Source organism: Pagrus major, chromosome 23 (genome assembly GCF_040436345.1).
Source record: "Pagrus major chromosome 23, Pma_NU_1.0".
NCBI lineage: Eukaryota > Metazoa > Chordata > Actinopteri > Spariformes > Sparidae > Pagrus > Pagrus major.
The window spans coordinates 23,796,464-23,815,365 of record NC_133237.1 but is presented as its reverse complement, the minus strand read 5'-3'; the positions used below and the strand labels follow the sequence as shown (position 1 = coordinate 23,815,365).

General features: G+C 41.2%; 3 protein-coding genes across 4 annotated transcripts; 2 read left to right on the top strand and 1 right to left on the bottom strand.

Annotated features, from left to right (window-relative positions):
- Nucleotides 1-3,159: 3,159 nt before the first annotated feature.
- Nucleotides 3,160-4,997, bottom strand: LOC141019335 (uncharacterized). The gene is made up of 4 exons (XM_073494220.1): nt 4,550-4,997; nt 4,326-4,404; nt 4,139-4,241; nt 3,160-3,925 (listed from the first exon to the last, which is right to left on the bottom strand). Exons 1-4 carry the CDS (start codon nt 4,846-4,848, stop codon nt 3,237-3,239), a joined length of 1,170 nt encoding a protein of 389 aa, XP_073350321.1. The 5' UTR covers nt 4,849-4,997; the 3' UTR covers nt 3,160-3,236.
- A 325-nt stretch (nt 4,998-5,322) lies between these two features.
- Nucleotides 5,323-9,100, top strand: pgls (6-phosphogluconolactonase). 2 transcript variants are annotated; one of them, XM_073494266.1, is made up of 6 exons: nt 5,323-5,384; nt 5,764-6,054; nt 6,140-6,247; nt 6,359-6,460; nt 7,753-7,893; nt 8,273-9,100. In XM_073494266.1, the coding sequence occupies exons 2-6, from the start codon at nt 5,791-5,793 to the stop codon at nt 8,417-8,419; spliced, it is 762 nt and encodes a 253-aa protein (XP_073350367.1). In that variant the 5' UTR covers nt 5,323-5,384; nt 5,764-5,790; the 3' UTR covers nt 8,420-9,100. The 2 variants fall into 2 exon arrangements, with proteins under 2 accessions (XP_073350367.1, XP_073350366.1); XM_073494265.1 differs by having other exon boundaries at nt 6,356-6,460.
- A 101-nt stretch (nt 9,101-9,201) lies between these two features.
- On the top strand, nt 9,202-17,989 carry colgalt1a (collagen beta(1-O)galactosyltransferase 1a). Its single transcript, XM_073495355.1, has 12 exons — nt 9,202-9,593; nt 13,047-13,157; nt 13,255-13,372; nt 13,997-14,131; nt 14,240-14,444; nt 15,189-15,308; nt 15,488-15,564; nt 15,685-15,791; nt 15,878-16,010; nt 16,092-16,219; nt 16,304-16,510; nt 16,607-17,989. Exons 1-12 carry the CDS (start codon nt 9,370-9,372, stop codon nt 16,872-16,874), a joined length of 1,833 nt encoding a protein of 610 aa, XP_073351456.1. The 5' UTR covers nt 9,202-9,369; the 3' UTR covers nt 16,875-17,989.
- The last annotated feature ends 913 nt before the right edge of the window (nt 17,990-18,902 follow it).

Below are 18,902 nucleotides of genomic sequence, written 5' to 3'. Positions count from 1 at the left end.
ACAAGATTAACAATAAAAGGTTTATTTATGTCATTCATCCATCTTGTCTTTGTTTACAGGTGAGTTATTATTTCTTTTAGAACAAAATCTTTAAACACAGAATGTATTTTCCTCCTCACCTGTGATCACATGTCCATGCTCTCACTAGTGCAGTCACACAGACAGTAAATACAGTCTCTGATTTTACTTTATCCTCAAACTGTTTTGACGTCACTGTCGCAGCAGCACAGGTGTGAAAGACACAAGCAATTAGTTTTTTCTGTGGTCAGTGAAGTTGTATAAGGTTGTATATGTATGTAAAAATGAAACGGACTACAAAAGGCTTTAAATCCTGAAAGTGTCACCTGATTGGAGGAATTTAAACTTAGTTGGCCTTTTTTTTCTGAATGTGTGTTTTATTGTGTCTTATTTATCCTTTTGTACTCAGGTTTGTCTTTGAGAAGAGTAAAAAAAATTACCGTACAGAATAATAATCCTCTACAGTGGTGAAATTTAAATGTACTGTACTGAACTGTACTTAAGTAGGCTACAACTTTGAGGTACTTAAGTATTTCTACTTAACACTACTATTTACTGTTACCCTACATTACATGAATCATGATATTAACCTGGCAGTTTATAAACTTGTTAAAATAGACCTCACATTCACGTGATAGTTCACCTCAGTTCATCAATAACTGTAATCTGGTCTTTTAATACATATGATTCTGAAAGGGAATGAAATTCTGCATGATGAATACCTTTTGTACTTTGTGTATTTTTATTCTCATAGGTTTGATCTTTTACTGTTGAAGGCCGGATCTTTACTTGTAACAGTCTGTGTAAGCTGTGCTATTGATAATTTTACTTCAGTAAGTGTGAGAATTTCTCGTACTGATCCGACCGAGGTGCAGCAACAGAGGAAAAAACATGACTTTACAATATGAAATCCAAAGAGGCCAAAGTCAGGATTTACCATCTATTATCTGATTTCATATTATTTTCAATCATTTGCTTTTCTTTTTTTTTAAGGCTATTGAGTTTTGTTTGAATACTCTGACTCATTTGTTTCTATAGATATTGTTTGCTATTATTAAAAACAACCTGAACAAACCTGCACCAGATGACAAGAAATAAGCTTAATGGGACCAGTTTAACCTCAAAGAGTTCAGAGAAAGAAAGACTGTCTTTTAGGAAATTTAGGCCCAAATGTGACTCAGAGCTGAGTGCTGTATTTCCCGTATGACAACAGTGATATCTGCTGGCCAGAGAAAGCAACTGACAATAGAAAAAGGGATTTGATCTGTGAGCTTTAAATATGTACTTTGAATTCTTACAAAGACAGATAATATTTAAATACCAAATTAAAATGTCTTTTTTCCCATTTAAATTTCTTAGCTGTAGAAGTCACACATGTTTTCTGCTTGTTAAAACAAAGAAAAATCAATCTTTCTACAAACACCCCTGTTGTTATTGGCTTTTTGCTTTCATGAAAAGCAGAGAAGATAGAAACAATTGGGCTATTACCAACTTTTACTCATGCCGTATGAGAAATTTAGTTTTTCTCTATTGCCACTGCAGTTAACTTCGACATCCTTTAACAAGTGTCACAAACTTGTTTCCTTTTCTTTCCATCAGAGAATTGTATGGAAACAACCCAGCAGCAGAGGTGGAGGAGGACCTGGAGAGGTCTGCAGGAGACAAACATCTGAGAGGTGGTCAGCGGTTCATTACCTCGACAACCAAAAAACACACCGGCTTCAGGTATACCAAAGTATTTATGGGGAAAACCAATGACTCAGTCCTGAGGAGAGCATGAATCTACCAATTTAAAAAAATTAAAATAAGTAAATGTTTAAAAATATGTGATGAAGAATATTTTCTATGTTTTGTCTCTGTAACCAAATGGAATCACAAGTTAGCCTTCGCTTCTCATATCAGTAAAGGGTTTAAGTTTTATTGATAGAAACTAGAACTAAAATGAAGGAGTGCATATAGTAACCGCTCTCATTCGTCTCAGACAGGGGCTGTTCCTGAGAGAGAGACCTTTTCTGAAGGTATCCACTTAAGCCATTTGCTTTCCCCCAGCTCTCTTTTCTCACTTTTTAAATTTCCACAGCCAGTATGTGATGGTGACGATGCCTGGAGGAAGTCACATGGTTTCTACCACCGTTACAGCATTTCATTTTCTTTAGCATGACATTGGATAAAAGTCATAGTTCCCTCCACATTTTCCACATCCTCTTTCTCCTCATGTCCAAAAACGCTGCCACTTGTAACAACGCCGTGGAGGCTGCATGTACCTTCTCACTTGAAAGCTCATGTGTCCCAGATTTACTCTACATTTGTTTTCAAAAATGGTATAATATATTCGTGTTTGTACTATTCTGAATTACATCTTTAATAATATAATCTGTCTTGGTACAGCCCTTAAATGACAACTACTCTTGTGAATTGACACACAGTGGGCAGATTATTAGAAACACGCGTCTCATTTGACTGTTTTATTTTGAAAGGGTCACATGGAGGAATTGCAGCACTACATTTAATTTGTTTTCAACACACAATATCAGCAAAACTGTTGGCCTATTAATACCAATATTAGTAATTATTACCGTGGTTGTTTAAAAAATAACAACAGTAATATCAGCACTGATAATAGTTTTTCTTTTAAAAATGATCAGTAATCAGAGGTGTATGAGACCAAACTATTTTTGTTTTGCAGGTCACAAGTTTCAAGTGTTTCCACGTTCTTAACACCGACTCAAAGCTTTGCACCAAATATATCACACACCACCTTTGGCTGCAATGTTCCCTAATAAATAGATGTGGCAGATTTATCCTTTGTGTCACAGTGCCCCCAGTGAGGATTTATTATCTGTTGACTCCTGAGCAGCTCCATCAGTGTTGACACGCTCAGTGGCATTTTTATGTTGGCTATTGATTGTCCACCCATTTGTAGCCTCTAGCTTTGATACCTGTAGAGTCATGGGATGCTTTCAATTTAGTTAGTATTGACAACTATCAATAACACAAGAGTGATCTATTGATTAGTTCAGCTGTCAGTCCGCTCACATAAAGTGCTGTGTTTGGGCAGTTTGGAAGGTGATTGGTTGAGACAAATAAAACGTCATTTTCATACATTGGAACATCTGGGTAGTAAAAGCAGGTGATACACAATCTGGAGCAAAGATATCTTTATTATGCACAAAATATTTCAGTCAAACAGCAGGAGGAATGACATTCGACTGGCTGTTTTAAGTGGTTCCATTTATGAACGTCCCACTAAACGTCGGTGCATTAGATTCACTACCATACATGTTCAAACTAGGATCTAGATGTACTGCCAGGTGTTTTTTCAGATTACAGTTCTTTGTAAAACCCTTGCCACATTTGATACAAACATAAGGTTTTTCTCCGGTGTGTGTGCGCTGATGCATATCGAGAGTGCATTTCTGAATAAAGCCCTTTCCACAAATAGGACAGCGGTATGGCTTCTCCCCGGTGTGTGTGCGCTGGTGTGTGTACAGATGCCCTTTTTGTGCGTATCTCTTTCCACAAAGTGTGCACCTGAACGGTTTCTCTCCTGTATGACTTCTTTGGTGTATTTCGAGCTGGCTAAAGCATCTGAAGCTCTTGCCGCACTGCAAGCAGCCGAACCTCTTAGCAGCCGAGTTCCTCAAGTTGTGAAGCTTCATATTCCTGAGCACACTTAAGCTTTGGGAGGCAACGTTTTGAGCCAAGCCTTTCCCGGCATCTAGGTTTGTGTGCGTAGGTGTGAGCTGCGGATTCCACTGCGTTTCCCTCCTCCCCGGTCCAGTGAGAGACGACTGGGTGCTCAGGATCACAAAGCTGTCAGGAAACAGAGGCTGCTGATGTTCTGTGACGGGCTTAAGACGTTGCATCAGTTCTGGACTCTTCTGGGTGTCTGTGACCGATTCCCTTCCTGTTGACAGCATATGAGCATGTTAAGATGTGGAACAGTTTTTTACATTGACGACAGTAAGATGTTCTTTAAACTACAAGTGCTGCTGAAGTTTTGACTCATTTATACACCACTCAAGGTCCATTTTATGATATTAATAGGTAATCTCCTGAGTCAGTGGCTGTTCACACCTTTTTAAATTGCTGTGCAGCCAAACTTCCATTTAATACTCACTGTTTTCACTTGTCCTTTCTTGTTCAGCGTCTCCACTGTCCAACTCTGACGGCTCTTCCTTTACAACAATCAATTCATGCTGCTCTTTTGGTGGATTTGGCAGCTGATGAGAAAACAGTCAATGAATTGCACCAAATAAAGAACACAGTACAAAACAGTGATGTAATGTGACCCGTGCAGGACTCACGTCAGCTGCTGCATGCTCTTCACCTGGATGCAAACTGCTCCTCTCAGTGGACGAAGTTATGCTCTCCCATGGGCTCTCACTAGGATGTAATAAACTTAAGATTGAATACACGACACAGGGTGTAGCTGACAGCAAAGGTCATGAGGGAGATGTGTTTATGGTGCCAGCAACACACAGACACACCATCTTACCTACAGGCTACACACAGGAATCAACAAGCCTACCTTTTCATGGCAGGTCTTGTCCTGTCAGGCTCCAGCAGTCCGTCCTCCGAGCCGTCCCTCGCCGCCGAGCAGGCTGCAGCAGCCGCGTCCTGCCTGCTCCCCTGTGCAATGTAAAGCAATTTCTCCATCAGCTGCAGTTTCTCTGTGAGCGAGGCTATCTCGTTCCGCCCTCGAGTTATCTCTATTTTCAGCATCTTCGACTCGATCTCCACCAGTTTGCTTATTTCCATTACAGCTGTTTTGGATAACGCGTCCATGATGGAGACGAGCTGCGTCTGGAAGGAGAAGACAGCCGACATGGTGCGAAGGTCCCTGGTCGCAGGCGAGGTGCACGCGGGGACGAGTTGTTGCACTCACGGGGTCCTTACGTTCACTGTAAAATGAAGTTACAACGTATTACACAACAAGAGCTGAACATGCCCACAAGGTACACGCATGAGTGTCTCTTCAAAACTCATGCACGTGAATTGGGTGCAGTGTAGCCACCTAGCGGGTGGGAGGGAGCATCGCACTCACTTTAAACTACAAAATGAGCTGCGATATTGACACATCAGCCTTCACGTGCTCCATTATCCATCGGTGTTGTGTGAAAATCTCCCAAATCTCCTGATATGTTTCGTTAAGTGCCTGGTTTTTCACTTCTTGATCCGTACGCTGACTTTTTGTGTCGTCGTAGCTATTTAGCGAGGAACTCCACTGACCAGAATGCAGTGCGGTCTACGCACAGAATGTGATTGGCTGGTGGGAACTCGTTTCAGGAAGTAGTGCGTGGAATTAGATTTGCCGACTGAAAATCCTCCTCATGACAGTCTGCACCTGAGATTCTCCCCTCCTGGTAAAGAAACTTCGTTTTTTGGAAAACTGCACGATTAAAGCTAAAACGTTATGGTTGTTTGAGGTGTCAGTAAATAAGCATCGCTTCTCTGGTGTCTTCCTGGTAGTTTCTAATGCGTTATCATGCAGAAATAGCTGGAGTCTGTAGCTTTTGTCTCCTGTCCTGTGTTTGCACTGCCTCAGCCTTATTACAGTGCACTATATAGTTAACGGTGGTATATATTTAGTAGTATATCTTATAAAACGTAGGGCTTTAATAAAACAATCACTTCATGTGGAGAATATTTAAAGACATATCGGGATGACGTACAGGTTATGTTGTAATGGACTTCCTTACATATTGCTCAAAACCAGTTTTTCTTCCTTTCTCTTCTACCTAGTAACTCCTGTAATCACACGCATCTCTCATGGCTGCCAGAAGAGTGGTTGTCTTCCCCTCCTCAGCAGAGCTTGGACCGGTGCTGGCCCGGCTGGTGACATCTCGGGCAGAGAAGGCCATCACCTCTCATGGCAGGTTCACCCTGGGCCTCTCCGGAGGAAGTCTTGTGTCCATGCTCGGCAAAGAGCTGCTCGCCCTGCCAGACCTGGACTGCAGCAAGTGGGTGGTTGGTTTCTGTGATGAGCGACTGGTTCCCTTTGACGATCCTGAGAGCACCTATGGGCTCTACAAGGTTTGTTTTCTTGTGTCATGGCTACATTAATTCATGTTTTTTCTACTACAGTGGGGTCTCATGTAACACTTTGTTTCTTCTCCAGAGTCATTTGTTTTCCAAGGTCAACATCCCGGACAGTGGGATCTTAACCATCAACTCCTCTCTGCCAGTGAACGAGTGTGCTGAGGACTATGCACGCAAACTAAAGGAGGTGTAATTTCTGTTAATGTCCTGTGATCAGTTCTGCTTACATTCACATAGACTTGTTGTTTTAGATTGCAACATTTTGCATAACATTTACAGGATTGTTTTAAACTAGCAGGTCTTCCCTGATGATGATTTCCCTGTGTTTGACCTGTTACTGCTGGGTATGGGGCCTGATGGACACACCTGTTCCCTCTTCCCAGAGCACCCTCTTCTGGAGGTGAGGCCTGTACCATACTTGCCAACCCTCCCGATTTTCCCGCGAGACTGGTTTATTCATGGAGTCACAATTCTCCTGCATTTCTCCCGATTTAAGAACATTTTCCAACCTTTCCCCTTTTTAGTCATGACAGCTTCCTTCTGGCACTACACAGCATGTAGTCTAGTGCACTGCTGTGAGTTAACCTCCTCAATGAGTGAGAGAAAACAGATGAACATTATTCACCATTGAGAGGCCAACAAATATAGAGAAGTGGCGTGCACAGACTCTAAGGGACAGGGGCAAAATATTAATGAATGAGTGAAAACTGATGAAAGTTCACTTTTAATAAGAATAATTATTCTTATTAAAATTGCAAACATAAGAATTCCCTAACCCTCCCCACTTTTGAGGTCTTAAAGTTGGCAAGTACTGGCTGTACTCCAAACATATTAGCAGGAACGTGAATATAATTTATTTTTTGACTGTATGTGTGCTGAGTTCTTATGAAAAAGGATGAATGCAGAACGATACCCCTGCTCTCATTCCCCACCAGGCACATCTCAGACTTAATATGATTCAGCTGATTAAACCAATTAGGGATTCTAGCAGTGTGTGAAAGGAATGTTTCATATTTTAATAAAACACACATGTTTCTTACATTTTGTAACATTGTGGTCCTAAAACCACCACTTCACTTCTTGATGTTGAACTATGTTTGACACTGTTTCTCTGTTTAAAGAATGCCTATACATTAGCCACAGCTTATTGAATTATAAGGTTGCTGGTATTCAGCAGATGTTGCTTTAAATATGACCCCTCGGTTACAGACATATGTATTTTTTCTCAGTCGTATGTATTTTTTCCCAGTCGTATGTATTTTTTCCCAGTCGTATGTATTTTTTCTCAGTCGTATGTATATTTTCCTGCAGTTGTCATATGAAACACATTATTTAGTTTAATTCTGGCAGAGCTACTAATTGAGGTCTGGAGGCATGTTGGGATTTACTCTTTGATGTTTTTCCTGATGTGCTAGTCTAAAATAACAACGTGTATTTTGTCTGTACTTTTGAAGACACTCCCTTCACTATGTATGGATCATTGATAGCTTTTATTTAAGCACAACTTGGTCTCTGTGGTCTCCTCTGACATCCCTACATGCTACACTCCTGTGAGGCAGTCTGGCTCCTGTTGCATCATGTATTTGACAGTTGGTGTATACAGTTGGGTTGTGGTTGTCCCATTGCCACTTCTTAGCGACTGTAAGCATTACGTGTGATATATGACTGCGTTTGCGTGTGCTCCAAATTCAGGAAACCAAAAAGATTGTGGCCCCCATCAGCGACTCTCCCAAACCACCGCCACAGCGTGTAACTATGACTTTCCCAGTGGTGAACTCTGCGCGCTGTGTGGCTTTTGTGTCAACAGGAGGAAGCAAAGCACCCGTTTTGAAGGTAACATTTAGAGGCTTTTATTGAAGATGCACATTTCAAATTCTGAATCATAAAACCCAGCTATTTCCACACAATAAATCAGCCTCGGCCAGGTTCAGACACAAAACCCATTAAATATGAGACGAAGATGAGATAGAACAATGCAGAAAATGTAATTAACCATGCTCTGTGGGGTAATTGCAGGATTCAGTAGTAGAAACCATGATGGGACTTGGGAAAGTGAAGAAAACAGATGAATATATCTATTCGATCACAACTGATTAAAAACAATTTCTGGATTTGTGCTTTTACAACCTGCAGGTTCAGCAGAGATATATTTCATTCTGAGTTATTTTTATCATTGCTGTTGCGTTGTAACACAGTGAGCCTTATCTTGCAGGAAGTGCTGGAGGGTAGAGAGGGTCCAGCTCTCCCGGCGGCACGTGTTGTCCCGACCAACGGCGAGCTGTTCTGGCTTGTTGATGAGCCTGCAGCCGCCTCCTTAACCATCCAGGTCGAGAGGCCGGGCTCCGGGGCCAAACTCTAGATCTTCCATTCTGCTGAACGAAGACCGGAAGTCACCACTGATGTTACAGCGTGAATGAAGAGATTGGAAAATAGTGCAGTACATTCCTACCTTCACATGAGAGTGCTGTTGGTTTATGTAGGTGAGATAATGAGATAGGATATAAGGATAAAGGACAAAAAAAACACTGATGAAGACTTTGTAATTTTAAGCATTACATTTAGCACTTATTGCAGGTTTGTAACTGTGTCAGAAGTCAAGCTTTATTCAAGAGTGCACTGAATAAAAGATTTTCTTGGATGTAAATTAGATTCATAATGAGTCAAAGCCACAGTGTAACACAGGATAAATCCGAGCAATTAAATAGTTGTGACATGGCAAGCAACAACTGTTTAGTAGGCTTAAAGAAGAAAGATAAACAGATTATTGGGAAGATCACAGATACAGGCAAGAAAATAGCCAAAGAAGAAAGATAAACCCAGCAAGTGTAGATAAATAATATAAAATCTAATCAGTAAAAACACTAGCAGTTTTTCATGTATTGGGTCCATTAATCTGACATCATCATCAATATACTGTAAAATGTTTCTGAGTTGCCTTCACTGCCCTTTGTAAAATAGCAAATCCAGTCCCACAGCATTCCTTTGTTACTTATTTGCTATTATAAATGAAATGAAACGAATAAAATCCTAATAAAACATTTGCCCACCGGTTTTCTTTCTTTTTCTTTTTTCTTTTTTTTTTTTTTTTGACTGTGCATTCACGGTCACAAGCCCATCCCCTTTAAAATTATTCATCCCACCCCTTTAAAGCTCAACTTCGCGGTGTTGTCACATCAGGAGCTGCTGCACAGATTTGTATTTTTTTTTTCTTGCTCCTCTGTGTGATGACTGCGCAAAGTAAAGAGACACCTCTTCAAATAGCACGTACTTTAGATTAATGCTTTAAATATTAGTGAGTTTACTGTCGCGATGTTCGGGCTCGGCAGCCTCCCCGCCGCCCCGCTGCTCCTGCTCCTGTCCTGCTGCAGTCCTGCCCGGGGATATTTCGCGGAGGAGCGCTGGAACCCCGAGTCTCCGCTCCTCGCCCCCCGGGTCCTCCTCGCCCTCGTCTGCAGGAACTCCGAGCACTCTTTGCCGTATTTCCTCGGTACTATTGAGCGTCTCAACTATCCCAAGGACCGTATGGCTCTGTGGTGAGTTGTTAACTCCAAGGTGTCTTTATTTTCGTATGTGCTAGTAAGCGGCTAAGAAGTAAAGTTCCAGTTTGTAGCTAAGATCTTAAAAAAGTTTTAGTTTTAGTCTTTCTGGAGGAAATTAATCTCGTGAAAACGTGTCATTGCTGGTCGTTCGGCTTTTTGGCTGAAGCGATCAAAAAGGGGTGGATCCGCAGAGACACTGTGGCTAATATGGACATTAATGGTAATAAAATGTGCTGCGAGTTAAAAAACCGTCCAACACATTTAATCAAGCAGGAAAACAACTATGAAGTGAAGTCGACTGCACATCACTAATGCACATGTGTCTTCTGTAGCCGCTGCTGAGCAGAGGGGAGCACATCTGGGTCACTGTGCGCATCCGATCGGCCATGCATTGATCTGTATACGTGGAGGGGAGGGGACGGGACTGATCTGTCCACGAGGGGTGCTGTGCCATTTAACATACAAGTCCTAACAAAGAGCAGCATTGTGATGTCTGCACTGTCCATCAATACACAGGCACAGAGCTTAGACACATACCTTCAGGCTTCCTCCAGCCTTCACCTCCTGACAGCCGGTTAGGCCTCTGTGTGTCTCTCACTAGATCATTTCAGGGACCACACACATTTTTTTTAAACACATGGATCTCCATCTTGTAAAGCTTGAGCCCCAGGGAGCCCCCTCTGTTGGTATTACTGTGGAGGCAAGTGGGGATTTAAAGCATACAACCAGAAAACACTAAAGATGCAGATATTTATTGACTGATAAATTGTCGGCCCGATGTTGGGAAATTCATATTATCAGCTATTTATCGGTATCTGAAATTCCTGCTGACAAACAGAGCTGCTTTCATTGCCCTTACAAGTGCCACATTTACAAACTCAGATGAAGTTGGTGGTTGTTTGCACCTTTAAAGTTTGTTCGATCCACCAATCCACCTATAAACAAAGCAAAGAAGAAGAATATGTAATCTTTATCTGTTCAGTACACATGAGCCTTTGTAACCCTCAGGTGTGCATAAACTACAGGTTATGAACTTTTTTCTAAAATACAGAAATGTGAGATTGACGGTTATCTTATGAAAGCAAGAGAAGCAGAGACTAGGCCATTTGTATTGACAGAAAAAAATACATATCCATAGAAAACAAACCCCACAGTTTATCCTCTATTCTACCATTTTAGTGTCTTGAATATTTGCTCTACATGCTAAATAATTATGGAAACTCAAACCTAGGTGAATTGTGGCTCAGTAAACATGATTCTGTTGGCCATTTTCAGACCAAACACCGTTGCACACCCTATCTGTAATTTGTGACAAACTTAACTTTCCAAGGCAATTACCGAGTGGGAAGAGCAAATAGATGTTATAGACTGTTTAAACATCTGTCTGCCGTGCTCAGGCACAAGTCAGGGGAAGTGAAAGGGAGGTGTTTCTCACATAATAACTCAACATGCTCCAACAACCCCTTGTGCTTAAACCCTCAGAGCAGTTTGCCTGGATGCCTTGAGGGTACAGAAAGGTTTGCGCTCCGCTTATCAACCTGACGAACAACTTAACACTTTATTTACAGACTATTTACAAGAGAGGCTGTTTGATTTCTCAGATTTTGTTTGGTGCTGATTAAACCTTTTTGTATATTTGTCTGAGGTAAGGACAGTTTTGTTTTGACATGTTCTCCAAGCACATCCAGCTACATCTGGAAAGTTCAAACAGTTGTGAGATGTTGTAAACACTACATGCTGTGAGCCTTTTACTGAAGCTTTATGCAGCAGCAGCATGTAAGCATGCCAAATCTTCAGAGTCTGAATTGGCTAAACTGTCATTTAAGTCTCTGTTGTCTGCAATTAGCCCCACATCTCCGCTCCACTAGAGCAACGATAGAGCAAATGTAAGTTAAACACCATTTGTGGATGTATGTTTAGAGCACCAGTCATACATGATCCAGAGCTATGTTTTTTAACCAATATTTATATAAGCTGAACATGAGGCGGAAGAGTCAGTGTAATGTGAGGTTTGAGAATTTGGAAAAGTGGACGGCGGGAGTGAGTGAAGAAATGGTTTAGCAAGGAGCTGCAGTGTTCTCACAGGTCCGTGTGAAATCTGTCGAGATAACCCAGCTTGGCTCTCATCCTGCTTAGCAAAATACAACCTCCGCTGACTTTACTGCAGCTGTTGCGCTTTATGCAGCAGAGACTTGTGACCTAAAATACACTAGATGGCTTAAGAAAGGAAAGCTTCGGATGTCGTGGCATTCATCCCCACTTTCTTAATACAGAGATTCAAGCAGATGTCATGACTCTCTGGTTAACACATGGCTGGATTTCCTTTTTCTCCAGAATTAGATAAAGACATGCCAGCTGTCTAACTTATGTTCATTTGTCTCGCTCATGATTTCAGCCAGTTTGCATCATCATGTTAGTTGCACTCCTAGTTTCAAGGAACTAAAAGGTTTCTTTAGTTCGATGTTGACTTTGTTCCCACCAAGAAGATTCAAGGCAAATTAGGACGCTGACGAAAAGAAATGTTTGTGTTGGAATATACAACAACGAAGGTGCCATACAAAGTGGCAAACAGGCATTATTATTTGTAGGACACATCGACAGCAGTAGGCATGGAGGATTGTGATGTCGATGTGTTGAAGCACAATGAACAAAAAACAAAATGGTCTGTGGCTGCAAGCCCCACCTCTAAAGATCCTCCACCTTTGGACAGCACCACCCCAAGCAGGTTTTTTGGGGAGTAAAGTAATCTTGCCAGAATCGTATTCTGACCCTGGCTCTTCTGTGGAAAGGCACTAAGTTCCTCTGAAGGTTCCTGGGAAATGCTGTTTGGCAATCTTAAACGCTCTCACAAGGAACTTTAATTTTGTTGTTGATTCTGGCAGTCCCTGTGGACAAAGTGAGGCAAAGTACATCAGCTTCTCAGATCAGCTTCTTTCCTCAGTTCATCAACACTCTGCATAAAAAATAGTTTTCATTTTCTGCATGGTTTAACCCGGATAAATCAGAATCTAACTGATGGGCATTAAGAATAACTATGCTAACTATTTAGAAATAGCCAATCTTCTTGCTTATGTAGGTCATATAGAGGCATTAGTAATACATTGAGACTGTTTCATAACCAGTTAAAAGTTCTTTGTAGTACGTTCAAAGTTCGATATGCTGCCCTAAATTATATCAACTAGATATCCAGTGTTATGTTCAGTGATGTTGGTCTCATTAACACTTGTGTCAGTTCTCACAGCGGCAGACAATGAGCTTACATAAAGTGAACACTGGGCTTTTGTTAATTGAGTCTTGGTATCGTCTTTCAGCTCTTGTCTCAGCTTGAATCCAGCCTGGCAGCAGCACAACATTCAACCATTGTTACTGCTTCTCAGTTGTGGATAATGTTCAACTCCTCTGGTGTTGAATGCAGTTCATTCTGATCGTTTTGTTGTACATTGACAGGGTAGCAACTGATCATAACGAGGACAACACCACAACCATTCTGCGTGACTGGCTTGTCAAGGTGCAGAACCTTTACCATTATGTGGAGTGGAGGCCAAAAGAGGAACCAAGGTTGGTTATTTAGTAGAGTTTCTAATGAAATATTACGTTGCTAAAGGGCTCACAGAGCTGATAAGATCAATGATATGTATCTGATTGTCTCTTTAAGTCATTATCAGGATGAAGATGGTCCGAAGCAGTGGATGGACTCCCGTTACGAGCATGTTATGAAACTTCGGCAAGTAGCACTGGAGTCAGCTCGTGAGATGTGGGCGGACTACTTTATGGTAGGTCTACAAGACTATTCTTTACAGGCACAAAAAGAAAGCACAGTAACACTGAGAAACTTTCCATTTTAAGTACTGAGCCAGTGCTCCTACCCAAGCTGTCTTTATTGTTCAGTAATAGCAGCAGAAGTACAGAGACGAGTCCAAAGCACCACCACAATGTAATTTAAGCACCGGGAAGGGTGTCGAAAATTGACCCAGTTATATTTTTGTGTCTCTTATGGTTGAAGTTATCTGGTCTGGGTCATCTGGAGCCATACGCTGACACTAAGCTTGACTCCACCATATTTTAACATGCAGCTCCGTTCACATTTCTATTTGTATTCCCCGGCCCAGCCCACATTGTCGAGCTCCAGTGGGGTATAATTTTGAAGCAAAGTATATCCAGAATTGCAATAATTCTGTGCTACAAATTTTTGGAAACTCTTAGCCTTCTCCCTTGAAAACTTAAAATGAATAGTCTGTGTTTTTTTTTAGTTCTCTATTTTAGTGCCTATTTAGCCTTCGTGACCTGTTTTGACCATATTTTCTTGAAGATGCCTGCGCCAGTTCATGATGTGCCACATGTGCATCTCAGACTATTCACAAACATATTTTACAGTTTATCTTCTCTTCCTTGTGTAGTTGGTGGACTGTGACAACCTCCTCACCAATCCAGATGTGCTCTGGAAGCTCATGAAAGAGAATAAGACCATCATCGCTCCAATGCTTGAATCCCGTGCAGCCTATTCAAACTTCTGGTGTGGAATGACCTCCCAGGTACTGTGCTGACGATTGGGTGTGCATGCTTATGTATGTCACGTGTTTTCTAAGGGTTTATCTAAAAAAAAATCTAAATTCAACTGTTAATCTACTCTGCTTCCACAGGGTTACTATAAGCGCACCCCTGCCTACATACCTATGAGGAAGCATGTGCGTAAGGGCTGTTTTGCAGTTCCCATGGTCCACTCCACCTTCTTGATAGACCTGAGGAAAGAGGCGTCCAGACAGCTGGCCTTTCACCCACCACACCCAGAATACAGCTGGGCTTTTGATGACATCATTGTGTTTGCCTTCTCTGCCCGGATGGCAGGTATTTTACAATTCAGAGCCTTAATCCAAAGATGTTACACATTTGTTGTTTCTTTTTAAACATACTACAGTAAGTTTTAACTGGTTATGAAACAGTTTTGATTCAACACTGATGCCTCTATATGATGAACAACATAAGCAAACAAGACCATCAGCGAGAAGATTGGCTATTTCTGTTAGGTTATTCTTAATGCCTGTCACGGGTCAGATTCCCTACAAAATAATAAGTCATAAAACTAAAACATTTTTTTATGGTAGAGTGCTGGAGATGAACTGAGGGGCTCACAGCCGGAGAAAAGAAGCTCCTCTATAGTCTGGCGGTACGTCAGCAGAACTAGCTTTAACCTAACATATGTTGGCCTTGCTACCGAGCTTTACAGTATGTTGCTGTTGGCTTATTATAGTGAAGACATAACATTACTGTTATCGAGCAGCAGAATCTGTTAGCTGTAGGCAACCTAGGTGCATGAATGGTGCTAACAGATTTTACTTTGTTTCACCATCGTCATATTACAGTTCTTACATAGCCACAAATAGATACATTACCTCATTACTATGCCTCCTGCAAACAGCAACTGTGTTTAGAAACACAGTTGCTTCTGTCTTTCACTTGCTTCCAAAACAAATGCAGACACTAGCCGGATCAAGATCTTGAAACCGAAGGCGGTAGTGCTGACACTGCTTTTGTCCACAACGGCTGCCACAATCAACAAATATTAAAGTTTGCATCCTCTGCTTGCTACAGATGTCCAAATGTTCGTGTGTAATAAGGAGACCTATGGTTACCTCCCCGTTCCACTGCGAGCCCACAATACTTTACAAGATGAAGCTGACAGCTTCTTGCACTCCTTGTTGGAGGCAAATGGTGAGTAGCTTGCATTCGGACATGCAGAGGGGTTTGCTTTTTCATTCAACTTCCTTTTTTTCCTCTGGCTTGAAGTCTGTATTCTACTTTCTGCTGCTTTATCTAATGATAACTATCAGCATGGGTTTCCGTATATCATTTATACCATTTCTGCATCCATCTTCCCTCTCACTGTGTAGTGCGAAATCCACCAGTGATGCCCTCCAAATACATACCTGTTCCTAGAAAACAACCTGACAAAATGGGCTTCGATGAGGTGAGTATGGAGTGATGTGAAGATGGAATCTGCAAAAATGGCCTTCTATCCACTTTCTGTGCTGAATGCCTCCCCCTGCTGTTAAAAATCAGTAATTACACTGGCTCTCCTGTTGTGTAGGTGTTTATGATAAACCTAAAAAGGCGCACTGACCGCCGAGACCGTATGGTGAGGACATTATACGAACAGGAGATTGCATGTAAGGTCATTGCAGCTGTAGATGGAAAGTAAGTTCGCTTCGTTTAATGAGTACTTTACACTTATTTAGCACTTGTTGATCACATGTTCTCATTACCAATGTTCTCTATTTCAGAGCGATGAATATCAGTGAAGTTCATGCTTTGGGCATCCACATGCTCCCTGGCTACAGTGACCCCTATCATGGTCGACCACTGACAAAGGGAGAGCTAGGATGCTTCCTTTCCCACTATAACATCTGGAAAGAGGTGAACCTCAGACGCAAAGCATTTGAACATTTGTGAATCAGAGAGATGGGTGACTTATTGGTAAATCTGTGTCTGGCTTAGATTGTGGAAAGAGGCCTGGACACCTCCCTGGTGATTGAAGATGATCTGCGCTTTGAGATCTTCTTCAAACGCCGCTTAAAGAACTTGATGAGGGAGGTGGAGGAAGAAGGACTGGACTGGGATCTCATGTGAGTTTGTGGTTCCTCCACATGAATTTGACCTGTATTCTCCTATTCAATTTCTTTTCACTCCCGTCTGTTTCTTTCTTCCAGTTATATTGGTCGCAAGAGAATGCAAATTGATCACCCAGAGAAAGCCGTGCCTAATATACACAACTTAGTGGAAGCGGACTATTCGTATTGGACACTAGGTTATATGATATCGTTAGAAGGTGCGATGAAGCTTTTGAAAGCAGAACCACTCAAGAAGATTTTGCCAGTGGATGAGTTTCTTCCCATCATGTTCAATAAACATCCTGTGTAAGTGTTTTCTGCCTATTACAAATACACACACACAACAAACACTGTACATGTTTTTGTGTCATCTTTTTCTTGACATTACATTCTCCTCCACAGGTCTGATTATATGGAACAGTTTGAAACCAGGAACCTGAAGGCATTTTCAGCCGAGCCTCTTCTAGTGTATCCAACACACTACACAGGCGACAACGGGTATATCAGCGACACTGAGACCTCCACAGTGTGGGATAATGACAAGGTCCGTACAGACTGGGACAGAGCGCGCTCAGGAAAAACTCGTGAGCAGGCCGAGATCAGCACCGAGGCCCAGAACTCGGATGTGCTCCAGTCGCCTTTAGACAGTACAGCACGGGAGGAGCTATGAGAGGAACTGAGTGAGACCCTTGGATTTAGAGCTGTAAAGGACAAACCCCCTCGATTAATTAATCATGTTTCATCTTTGATAATTTGATTTTGCATCACAGCCGGGATGTGACATGTTAAAAAGGGATCAGGGTTGTCCTATGTTTTCTGTCATGTGGTCTGTTTGTAGTTTTTACTTGGTAAAGGCACTAGACTTGCCGTTTTGGATGGCATTTGCAGTACCCACCTTCTGTCTGTCATACAGAAATGAACCTATACACTCGCAAAGAAAGCAACCGTTACATTTTCAGTCAGTCCTAATTTGACATTACAATGTGAAATGCTTCTTTTATAAATTTCTCAAGATTACAAATGAATTTCGCCTCAACCACACTGTATTTCACTGAGCAAAACCAGGACTTTCGACTGGTAATCATTCTAAATTTATGGGTTTTCATTGTGAAAAGTCCAAGAGGAAAAGCATCTGCATGTTTTTTTTTGCTATGATCTTCGGTAGTTTCTCTCTCTAAACTTCACATTGCTATGTTAATTATAATAATTAGCCAACACTTGCTTGCAGCAAAACGTTACCAAAGTGATAAAACACACATGCAACAGCTCAGAATCATAGATTTACAGTGCTGCTGTGGATTATATACCAATGCAATTTGTTGTCCCTGCGTCCCACAACTTTATGATTGTTTCCAGACTAATGGCGCCAACAAGCTGTTAACATGATTATAGACGGGACAAACTACTGTACACACCTCAAACTTGGTGGTTTTGGGAGGAACGTGGTTATAAATGCTTTTTAAGTTCCCCCAAAAGGAACCCACCCAACCACATCCATACACACTCTCACACTCTTAATTACTGTCACTTAAATCTGACTTGGCATTTTTGGTGAACAAGACTTGATAATTACGCTGCTGCAAAAGATGTAGAGTTTGGATCTTACTTTTTTGCAGATTATTTATTCTGTCATGTTTTTGCCTCAAATGGTTTCATTAAGTCTCCCCGGAAGTTGATTTTTGTAGGGTACTAATGGGAGCCTTTCACCAATGAATGTTGCACAAAAATGTTAGCGTTGCATTGTGCCAACAAGAAATAAAATGTTTTATTTTTAAAAAAGATGAATTTGGTATTACTGTGATGGGATTTATATTATCATACCAGCCTGGTCTCAACAATTCAAGTGAGGTTGATGTTATTCATAGGGCCTGGAAAAAAACTCCTGCACGCTGTTCACCTCACTTGAGTTCGGGAATACATTTTAATAATCATGTTTCAGTTCAAAGACCTTCATCAGGTTATTTTACAAGACAGTAGAATAGACCATCTTAAATGTGTTGGTTGACCCACGTGGACCAACCAGGTCACACTACAGACTGACATCACTCAAAATACTATCAATCACCCCTGGACCAATAAAGTTACGATACTGACTGAAAACACTCATGAATCAGACAGTGAAAATATTTAAAGGCTATAACAAGTACATGGTACGACAGGCCAACAATAAAAACATTAAACATTTATAACATCATACGTATGTAGGGGAAATAATCATATATCAATCATATGTCATAACAAGGTAAATATAATAATTGAAATGTCTTGGAGATTATAACATGTCTTCTGGAGACTGTTCCTAAACCAAAAACAAAATACGTGGAATTAGGCAAAAAAAAATATACAAATCAATGCTATAAAAATGCAAGTCAAGACAAAATACAACATCAGATGACCACATATTAAATGATTACATTTAGAAAAAATACATGGAAAAATACAATAAAAACAATGGCCTTGTCTGAAAAAAACAAGAATATCTCATCAAATCAAGAAGGTACAGAATACCTCAGAATTAAATCACATTGAGGGAGGCCGAGAGCATGTAGCACTGAAGTTGCTCTCACTTGTTTTATCTCGGTAGCCCTCAAGGTGTCATCATTTTACTGACACTTTTCTTTCTGTCAAGTCAAGTGAGAGCTGAGCTGTTGAGTAAAAGTAGGAGGACATTTTGCAATTTATTGGGCCAGAGATAAAA